The sequence below is a fragment of the Prionailurus viverrinus genome, chromosome A1, assembly GCF_022837055.1.
Source record: "Prionailurus viverrinus isolate Anna chromosome A1, UM_Priviv_1.0, whole genome shotgun sequence".
NCBI lineage: Eukaryota > Metazoa > Chordata > Mammalia > Carnivora > Felidae > Prionailurus > Prionailurus viverrinus.
This window is the reverse complement of record NC_062561.1, coordinates 33959393-33970261: the sequence shown is the minus strand read 5'-3', so window position 1 is coordinate 33970261 and position 10869 is coordinate 33959393. Positions and strand designations below refer to the sequence as shown.

At 35.7% G+C, this 10869-nt stretch overlaps 1 protein-coding gene across 1 annotated transcript; it reads left to right on the top strand.

The window, feature by feature from the left end:
* Positions 1–691: 691 nt before the first annotated feature.
* LOC125163567 (mth938 domain-containing protein-like) lies at positions 692–1036 on the top strand. Its single transcript, XM_047855514.1, has one exon. The coding sequence runs from the start codon at positions 692–694 to the stop codon at positions 1034–1036; it is 345 nt and encodes a 114-aa protein (XP_047711470.1).
* The last annotated feature ends 9833 nt before the right edge of the window (positions 1037–10869 follow it).

The following is a 10869-nucleotide window of genomic DNA, read 5'->3' as shown; positions in this document are numbered from 1 at the left end:
GTGAAGTTGTTATTTCTAACTTTGAATACGAACTGATCTTGTTTTGACTTAAAAAATGTGGCAAAACTGATGGTTTTAGTCCCTCTGCACCTAGTCTTTAAGAGGCCTGGAAGCTTGCATCGATGTATTCTCTGGGTAAATGAGGCCTCCTGTAAGAATGACCACCATGAGACCACTGTGCTGTAAGAAAGCTCGAAATTGTCATGTAGAGAGGCCCTGTGGAAAAGCACTGAGGTGCCAGACATGTGTGCAAAGCTGTTTTGGATCTTAAATGCAGCCTGCTTCCCTGATTCGTGCAGCAAGTGAGTGAACTCAGCTGATGCCTCATGGAGAAGAGCCCTTCAGTAGAGCCTAGTCACTCATAGAAGGGTTAGCAATAGCAAACTGTTATTGTTTCAAGCCATTACATTTTTGGAATAACTTGTTCTGCAACAATAGATAATTGAAACATTTATTAAATATATACAGTTTAAATGATCTTTATATATAGGGACTTGTTATTTAAACAGAATGAAACGAAAAGCTTATTTTGGTTATTCAGCAAGATAGTTGATTTATTTCATGTTTTTATCAATATATGTATTATGGGTCCGCAAGTTCTTTTTAAAGCGATTTAATGAGAGAGAAAGCTTGGAGCTGTTTGGGATTTCAAACGTTGTAAAGAGAGGGAATTGGAGTCAGTTAAGCTCCTATGTCCTCCCCTGAAATTGCTTCCCTCTCAAGGGGGCAAATGAAAGCACGAAGCTCCTCTAAACCCCAGAAGTACTGCAGAGTGTTGCCAGGGGGAAGTCAGGCTTGGGATTGGAGAGAAACAAAATCTGAGCATTATCCTTGTATGCTACCTGCAGGTGTGGAGGAAGTTATCAAGAAGGATGTGCAGATGCTTGCGATTGACCAAGGGATGGGTGAGGTCTTGAAGGTGCCTCCATCAACTGGGGAGTATCTCGAAACACAAGGAACTGGTGTGTGGGTCATCCAGACAGAGCTTGGCTGCCCAGGGTGTTGGGTGGGAGGGCTCTTCTATTCCACCTGCTGATGGAGACTTAGGAGAATAAATCACTATGCAATGATGGAAAAAAATATATATATAGCTATATAAAGAATGATTTTTTAGTTTTTACATAGTTGACTTAAACATTTAAAAATATTCTTTCTATTTAAATGAAACCTGGAAGAATATGCTTTTTATTTAAAGAAACAGAGTAAAATAATGTTTTTTTTATATTTAATCCATGATTATAAATATGTCACACATTTATTTACTCCCAATCCTTCTATGTCTCTTTAGCTTGGATTTTAGACAGATCCTCTCACATTTCCTTATATGGATTCCCTTTTTTTTTCTACCAATGTTGACTACTTCTATTTCTTTCCAAACACATACTTTCATTTTTCTATGCTTTATTTTAACTCCCTTCTCTTCCATTCTTGGCTTTCTTAAATATTTCTACTTATTCTCAAAAATTGTACTTAGGTCCAGCTTTCTATGACATCACCTATCAAGAAATTAATTACTTCATTATCTGTACTTGTATCATTATCTATTACTGTGAAACAACATCACCAAAAGCATAGTGGTTTGAAACAACACACATTTATTGCCTCCCAGTTTCTGTAAATCTGGCCTCTGGGTACAGCAGGATTCTCTGCTTCAGGATCACATAAAGTTGAAATTAAGGTATTAACCATGGCTATAACCTTGTCTTTGCTAGTGGGGGGAGGGGGGAGATGTGCTTTCAAGCTCATATGACTGTTGATAGTATTCATCCAGCTCCTCTCAGGCTGTTGGACTGAGAACTATGGCTTCTTTCTTGCTCGATGTCTAGAAGTCACCCTCATTGCTTATTATCTGGCCTTTTTCGTAGGCGAGCTTACAACATGCACCTTGCTGCTTCAAAGACAGCAAGGAAGAGAGTCTCAGTTACACAGATAATTACAATCTTATGTAGTGTTATCAGTAACTGATATCCATCACTATTATGGACTAAATATTTGTACCTCCCTTGACACACCAATTCATATATTGAAGCCATAACCCCTAGTGTGAATGGTATCTGAGATAGGGTCACTAATAAGTAATTAAAGTTAAGTGACGTCATAAGGACAGAGCCCTAATTTCATAGAACTAGCTTCCTCCTAAGAAGAGACAGAGAGCTTGCTCCCGTATTTCCTCTGCACACATGCAGACAGGCCATGTGAGTATGTAACAAGAAGAAGCCCATCTACAGGCCAGGAGGAGAATCCTCACCAGAAACCAAATGGGCCAGAATCTTGATGATGGACTCCCCAGCCTCTAGGAATGAAAGAAATAAGTTTTTGTTGCTTAAACCATCCAGTCTATTTGGTTTTGTTGTTGTTGTTATAATAGTCCATACTGACCAAAGACCTTTAGACTTTTCTTTTGGTTAGAACCAAGCCAGAGGTCCTACCCATACTCAAACAGAGGGAATTTACACAATTATGAAGACCAGGAGGTGGGGATCATGAAAGCAACATTAGAATCTGTATACCAGCCCTCTTTTTCACTTTGTGTTACTCTATTATGCATACATCCTGCTTTAGGACCAATGGTAATCGTTAAAACTATTCATATATATTCCCATGGTGCTTCTCAGAACATGATAAACTTGTTCTTTCTGGCCCTGTTTATTAATTTATTATTATTTATTTTTTAATGTTTCTTTCTTTGTTTTGAGGGGGGAGACAGTGAGGAGCAGAGAGAGAGGAGAGAGGGAATCTCAAGCAGACTCTTTGCTGTCAACGCAGAGCCCAGTGTGGAGCTCAATCCCATGAACCATGAGATCATAACTTGAGCCAAAACCAAGAGCTAGATGCTTAACTGACTGAGCCACCCAAAGGCTTCTTTCTGGTCCTGTTTAAAGTTAGAAAGGTTCATGTGACTTTCTTTGACCCGTGAAATGTGACTGGAAGGTATTGTGTTATATGCGAATAGAAGATTTAAAAGCAGTAAGTGATTTACTTTGCTTCTTTCCCTTTGCCTTGGTGATCATGGAAGCATAACACGAAATGGATCTGTCAGCCTGGATCCTTGAGCCACTATGATGAGCAGAATCTCACTTCTAAATTTATTGGACATGTAGTACGAACAAAGAAATACTTTTTACTGGGTTAAGCTAACAAAATGATAGAGATGTTTGTTATGCCAGCATAAACCAGGTTATTCTGATACGGAGTTTTATACATGCTTTTTATTTGTATGTGTCTCCCCTACTAGATTTTGAGGTCAGTAGGGACAGGAACCACCTCTGCTTTGTTTACTCCGTGATACCCAGTTGTTAGTAAGTGTTTGACATACGATTGGAACCACACCTATGTTTATTACATAAATGATTAAGTAAATAAATGCATCTGACTCTATTTCACTAATTCCTTTATGCATTTGACTCTCTTTTCCTGGAATGCAGTAAAGTAGGATAATATTAAATATGGTCTTAATACGTTACACATACATTTGTTCTTTCACGTAAATTATTAAAAGACATATCTTTGGAAGCTCGTAATTGCTTGATAAGGCTGAATGAAAATTTAAGCAGCTGGAGATGAGCTAATTTTTTTCACTCGCTAGAGTGTCTTGACCTTGGTCAATTTGTTTAACTCTTGTGAGCCTCACTTTTCTCGCACATTAAACAGGAAAAAAGTGATTATTGAATATGCCATTCAGTGTATATAAGAATTAAATGAGATATACTTTGCACATTCTTAGGAACTGTCAAGTCCTAAGCAAACATAAAGCAACATAAACCAGTTTTTTTTTTAACATTTTGCAAAAACCAGCTGTCTCCTGAGTTAAGTATTTTTATTACCATTGTTCTAACGTTTGTGAATTTTCTGTCATCTCTTCTTATAGCTGAATAGAAGACACAAATAGCAGACACTAAAGGTATGTGTCCCCAAATTTTGAAGATCTGGAGGTAAAATTTTGAGAAAATGTATACAGAAAACAAAATATGACAGGATAATTATATGCTCTCTAATAGTAGCTTCAAAAATGTGTCAAGAAAAAAATAAGCTTGGGAGAATAGGCCTATAAGTTCAAAGAGGTGGTTATCTTAATCCTATATTTTGAAGAGATTGTATAGAAATAACTCATTTGTGAGAAAATGTAATCCCTCTTGTATTACAAAGGTTACAGAATCTTTACACAGTGTTGTAACAAAAGTGGTTTTATTTCTTGGTGCTCCAAAGTTATCTTCCTGATTACTCTAAAACTCATAAAAACATGTTAACATATCCATTTTTAACTATCCTATATTTTCAAAATTACAAACAAAACCCAACTCTATCTTTGTTTCAGGGACTAGATAAATTATCCATGCCATGCAAAAGAATATCAAAATAGATTACTGAATCAGTTGCTGATGTGAGAAAATTGCATATAGAAAGTTTTATTTTGATATATTTTCATTATATCTAAGTAATAAAAACTGCTTAAGGATACAACCTACCATTTCTTGCTGTCAGGAATTTTGAGAGGCTATTGTGACAAGTTCTCGAAAGCTTTCTCTAAAATGTGTTAAAGAAATTCAACTTAGGCAAATTTTAATGAGTCATATTCTAAATTATATATTTTATCCATACATTTATATTTGATCACAACTATGAGCTTAGTAGCTATGTAGCTGTTTTAAATATATATATATATATATATATATACAGTTATATAGTTATATAGTTATATACCATATTGTTTCTCATATATTGGTTAAAGATGAAAATATAATATCTTCACCATATTGGAATAATTTTAGGATTCCTTGTTTACCCTTTAGGGTACTTCAAAATAACTTTAATACATGTACACAGAGAAGGTAAGGAATATTTAAGGAAAAGTGAAGCAAGTCACTTCTGTGATAACCAACACCAGTCTGAGCTTACATAATTCTATGTAACAAGTTTTAAATATATCAAACTTCCTCAAAGTGAGCCCAATTCCCTGTGATTGTATGCTTTTCTAGTAGCAAAATTATACTGATTTTAAGATAGATGTCTCAACACAATATAGGTGAAAGAATTCAAAACAGGAAGTTGAGAATCAAGCACACTCATTTTTGCTTTGTCTCTGTCTGTGTGATTTGGGAGGAAAATATTTCTGGGCTTTTTCCTTTAACTACAAATCAAAGAGGTTATTTATGCTTCTAACAATTCACTTTTTTCCACTAATGATCCACTGCTTTCAAGTTCTCTCAATAGCTTGGGTATTATGAACCATGGAAAGTTTTGTGGTTGTATATGTAAGGGGAAGTTGTCAAAAACATACATCTAGTTTGATCACCATTCGTCATGATGGAAGGCAATACATGACATAGGTATGAAGGAGGAGATTAGAAAGGTAGATATCATGCCAATAGAGCAGGAAGTTGCTCTTGAATCAGAGTTTGTGGGCAAGAATTGTCATTGGAGATTGACAAACCTGGCCTCAAATAGCACTGTAGGTTTCAATAGTTAACTATTTCATTTCTTCCATCTTTATTTCCCTGATTTTAAAAGCCCATATGATGGTCTCTAATGACGTTATTTTGAGGCTTTCATGGTACATATATGTATGTATATCCTTATGTATATGGGCAGGAAAAGTTGCCTTTACTAAGCACACATTATTTCTGTTGGCTGTGTAGACATTAAAAATTTTAATAAGTATATTATTTGATAAAACATGGCAAATGAACAAAGGGAGCCATTTATTTATGCTGTGATCCCAATATGTTTTATTTTAAATGTATTTTCTTCTTCTTCTTCTTCTTCTTCTTCTTCTTCTTTTTTATATATAGAGAGAGACAGAGTGTGAGAAGGGGAGGGGCAGAGAGAGAATGCAACACAGAATCCGAAGCAGGCTCCAGGCTCTGAGCTGTGGGCAGAGAGCTGATGCGGGGCTCCAACTCTCTGGGAGATCATGACCTGAGCCCAAGTCTGATGTTTAACCAACTGAGCCACCCAGATGCCCCCCTCCTTTTTAAAAAAAATTTTTTTCAGTATGTATTATTTTAAACATCTAAACTATTTTCGGGGCGCCTGGGTGGCGCAGTCGGTTAAGCGTCCAACTTCAGCCAGGTCACGATCTCGCGGTCCGTGAGTTCGAGCCCCGCATCGGGCTCTGGGCTGATGGCTCAGAGCCTGGAGCCTGTTTCCGATTCTGTGTCTCCCTCTCTCTCTGCCCCTCGCCCGTTCATGCTCTGTCTCTCTCTGTCCCAAAAATAAATAAAAGTTGAAAAAAAAATAAAAAAAATAAACTATTTTCAAGTGCTGTAAGTACCACAGAAGATACAAAAACAACCCCTTATAAATCATGGATTGCCTCTAGGAAAGTATAGTTTATTTGAGAGTCAAAAGTAATTAGGGTCTTGAATTAGATTGTTAAATAGTAAATTATCTCCAGATTAACTATAGGGAGATTTAGCAACCTTAAAGAACGGGGTAATTGTAGTTGCAAGTGACTTGAGATACATAGACTCATTGAGCATTAATAATGATAATTGAAATAATTATTATTTTACATACTGCTTCATTAGCTATAATTCAACATATAAAAGCGATACTTGAAGGAGGAAAGATGCAAGTGGATAGTGGCATTGAAGTTATGTCAAAATTGAGCCCTCATACCCTTCATTATTCCATTCTCCCAGTCACTGATCACTCTTCAGGGCTGACATTTCTATGCAATTCATACACTACTCTATTCTTAAGATTTATTTATTAAAGGCCTTGCATGAAACCACATAAATTTGGTCTCTTTAGAAGCCAGTCAGATTGAGGAGGGCAGTTAAAGGGATAAATGTCATGTAGTAAGTTTTAGAAGGCATTGTCCCTGAGAATAAATAATTTTTAAATTTATGGTTATAACTATGCTTTCCACTCAAGCTTAGGTTTTCTCTCCCTCTCACCTCTGTAAGTTCAGTTATAATTTACAAATGTTTGCTGATATGAAGTATCGTCCATGAGCATGGTTTGGAGTGATCTTCTACCTGATCCATCCCTCCCAAAGCATTTGCTTTCTTAATTCCTTAACTGGAAATTATGGAAACTGTAAGATTTTCTTAGTTTCAAAAAGTAAATACTCGAGTGGGAAGTGGGGCTCAGGAAAATCGTTATTTTTGACCTGGGCAACGTATAGCAAGTGATGTATATCTGCAGTATCCGTTTTTATATATTCTATCTACTTTTCCACCAAATCCAAACTGGTCGGTACAGGGTTTCTAGAAGGGGATGCACGAACAAGAATCAAAGGAAAACAAAACAGACTTGTAGGAATAAGAACCTGCGTATTTAGGGCTCTATACTTTTTATGGAATTCTGAGTAACACTTGAATGGAGATATTATGGACAATAGAAAACGAATGAATATGGTATCAGGGAAATCTTTTTGAAACAATCAATCTTCTGTTAAGTACAGTGATTTTTTAAAATTATTTTGCTATTTTAGAAGTTGAAACTTATTTTCCCTTTTTTAAATAATCAAAATTGGTTATTTGGTACCTACAAACCACAAAATCTTATGTACTGAGACACTGTGGGACTCTTCTTTTTAATTATAACATAAAGTTTTGCAAATTACACATATTCATGTTGATTGTCATTTTTGAAGGGTATGTGGCTTTATACAATTTTGCTTCCCATGTTTTCTCAGAGTTGTATTAGTATTAGTCAACTGAACAGACTTGGCGTTTTTCTTAACGTATAATTCTTATTCCAAGTGATCATTAAATGACAACAGTTTTATTTTCTTTTTAGAATGCATATTTATGATATGGCTAGCTGAAATGAGAAAGTTCTTCATAATCTTCAAATAGATAATTCTTGCTCTATTTTTACTTTATTAGAGTGTTTCATAAATTATAATAATTAGGGAAGGTTCTAACTTAAACATACAAAGCTAGAAAATTCATAGTCAGACTTGTCAGTGCATTCTAAGTCACACGATGTGTTAATTAGGATCATTTGAGTAATAGCGTATTAACTGAATTTACCTGCATAAACATTGTACTATTTCACTGAAATATAAGGAGAAAAACAATAAAAAAAGATTTTGTTTAAGTAGAAATGTACTTTTTGTATACACTGAACTAGTATTATAGCCAGACATTTTCATTTTTTTTTTAAAATTATTTTAATGTTTATTTTTGAGAGAGAGACAGAAGACAGAATATGAGCTGGGGAGAGGCAGAGAGATGGAGACAGAATCTGAAGCAGGCTCCAGGCTCTGAGCTGTCAGCACAGAGCCTGATGCGGGGCTTGACCTCACGGACCACGAGAACATGACCTGAGCTGAAACTGGACACTTAACTGACTGAGTCACCCAGGGGAAACTGGACACTTAACTGACTGAGTCACCAAGGTGCCCCACCAATCATTTTCTTAATGTAGCCATATGTACTTATATTTGGAGAATAGGCCAGTTGGCAATGTATAGCCTTATTGTTTTAGTAATTTATCACCATTTCAATAGAGTTTATTTTCTTTTTTTTTTTTTTATTTAAATTTTTTTTTCAACGTTTATTTATTTTTGGGACAGAGAAAAAAACAGAGCATGAACGGGGGAGGGGCAGAGAGAGAGGGAGACACAGAATCAGAAACAGGCTCCAGGCTCCGAGCCATCAGCCCAGAGCCTGACGCGGGGCTCGAACTCAGGGACGGCAAGATCGTGACCTGGCTGAAGTCGGACGCTTAACCGACTGCGCCACCCAGGCGCCCCAGAGTTTATTTTCAATTATTACTCAATTTAAAAGGATTTATTTAATAAAACAAGTAATTTCTGTGCTGTAAGATTCTGCCTTTGCCCTCTCAGTGACTGGATGTTAGTATTAGCACATCACAGAACTTTATTTAAAGTCTTTGCAATTGTTTTTAAAAGCCCAAATTGAACTGATGAATGCTATTTCCAAGATTCTCCATTTTATCTGGAAGGGATTATTAAAAACAACTTTATTTCCAAAAAGAAAAATACATATCATTTTGTATAAATTACTGGGGATACTCATTAGGAGTCAAATAGAAATATATCCCAGACTTTTATTATCCAACAATAGTAATTTGAGACAATATTATATTTTTGGAGATTTTTTTCCTAAATCTCTGTGTTTTTGTACACATCAGTTCCATTTATTTTATAATACATTTTAAACTTGTCTTAGTAATTTTATTTTAAGATTGGTGACTGTAATAGAACAGTGTTATCCCAAGTATGATCTATTAATGGTTTAGTTCTTTGTATACAACTTCGTGGATTATAGTAATTTATACACCAAAGTTTCAGAAAGCTAAAAGTTCCTTTAAAATCATTTAAAGGCAGAACTGGGTAAAATTGGAGAAGATCAGTTCTCTATTCTCTGTGTAATTACTTAGCGAACAGATAGATGACAACTTTTTCTTGAATGCCAAGCATCATTATGTCTTTGAGTAATTATGAGAATTATTGTTTGTATCATATAATTCAGGACTTTATTCTCAAACTTCCTTGTACTATTTTGTTTTGGAAATATCCACAGTTATTGGAGTAAGCAATTTAGCCATAGAAACCATGGCTTGTATATTTTCTCAAGAGCCCACACATCCTTATTCATTACCTAGATATTTAATACTTATGCTGCATAATATAAGTGACTGATAGACTCTGAAGATAGAGGACAAAAGACAAGGTTATAGCATATAAATCAGCATGTTCCATGTTAGAGACTCTTGGAATTATAATCATATGAGATATTTCATCAAAACAGTATTCTGTGGCCTGTCAATTTTGGAAAATGTTGCATAAAAGATGTCTAATTCAGAGATTAATAATGAATGGACTGAAGTCATTAGTATTGCTGTATTAGGAAAATTATATACCCTCATTAATCTAGTATGTCTCAAACTTGTTTGTTCCTAGAACTTCTTTTTCATGTAATCACAGTAGGAAGATTCTGCTAAACGTCTTTTCAAAAATACTAATAAATTTATGAAGTATTTCATCTTTACTCTTCTTTTTTCTTACAGCCAAAAAATACCCACTTTTTTCCTTTTTCAGACCCAGTACTCTCCTTTTGTTCCTGCTATTGAAACTCTTTCTTTTCAGGGGCAAGACATTGATATTATCTTCTCCACTTCACCCCTTATATCTTCAGTTTCTCTATCTCTGTTGGCGCCTTCCATTTAGTCTGTAAACATATGTAAGTACTCTCATCCTGAAGAAAAAAAAAACTATTGGGACTTATTCTCTTTTGACGTTTAATTCCCTCTTTTATTTCACACACACACACACACACACACACACACACACACGTAAGGACAATTCTAAAATTATCATCACCAAGTTTTCACCTTTTAGTACACTCTTCACATTTATATGACTTGTCTTAAGCATGTTTCACCAAGATGACTAATGATCCTCAAAAGACTTTCTTGAATGTGCTTTTACGTGGTACCTAGAGACCTCTATTCTAATTTTAAAAAATATTTATTCATTTTCGGGAGACAGACATAGAATGAGTAGGGGAGGAGGGTCAGAAACAGAGGGAGATACAGAATCCAAAGCATGCTCCCGACTCTGAGCTGTCAACATAGAGCCCGATGTGGGGCTTGAACCCACAAACCATGAGATCATAACCTGAGCCCAAGTCCAATGTCCAACCGACAGAGCCACCCAGGTGCCCTGACAGACCTCTATTCTAAGTCTTCTCCAATCTCTGAGATAACTCATTCTCCCATCTCTATAAACTTTATGTCATGGTTCTCTCCTCAGTTCTCCACTATTCTTGCTCTAGAATATTCACTAGATTCCTTCATCCACATCTATGAAGCTTCCCATCATCCATCGGCTGCTTTTCTCTAGCTTTGACTTTGTCCTTTCAGTGATAGGTAGATCTGCAATTATACATT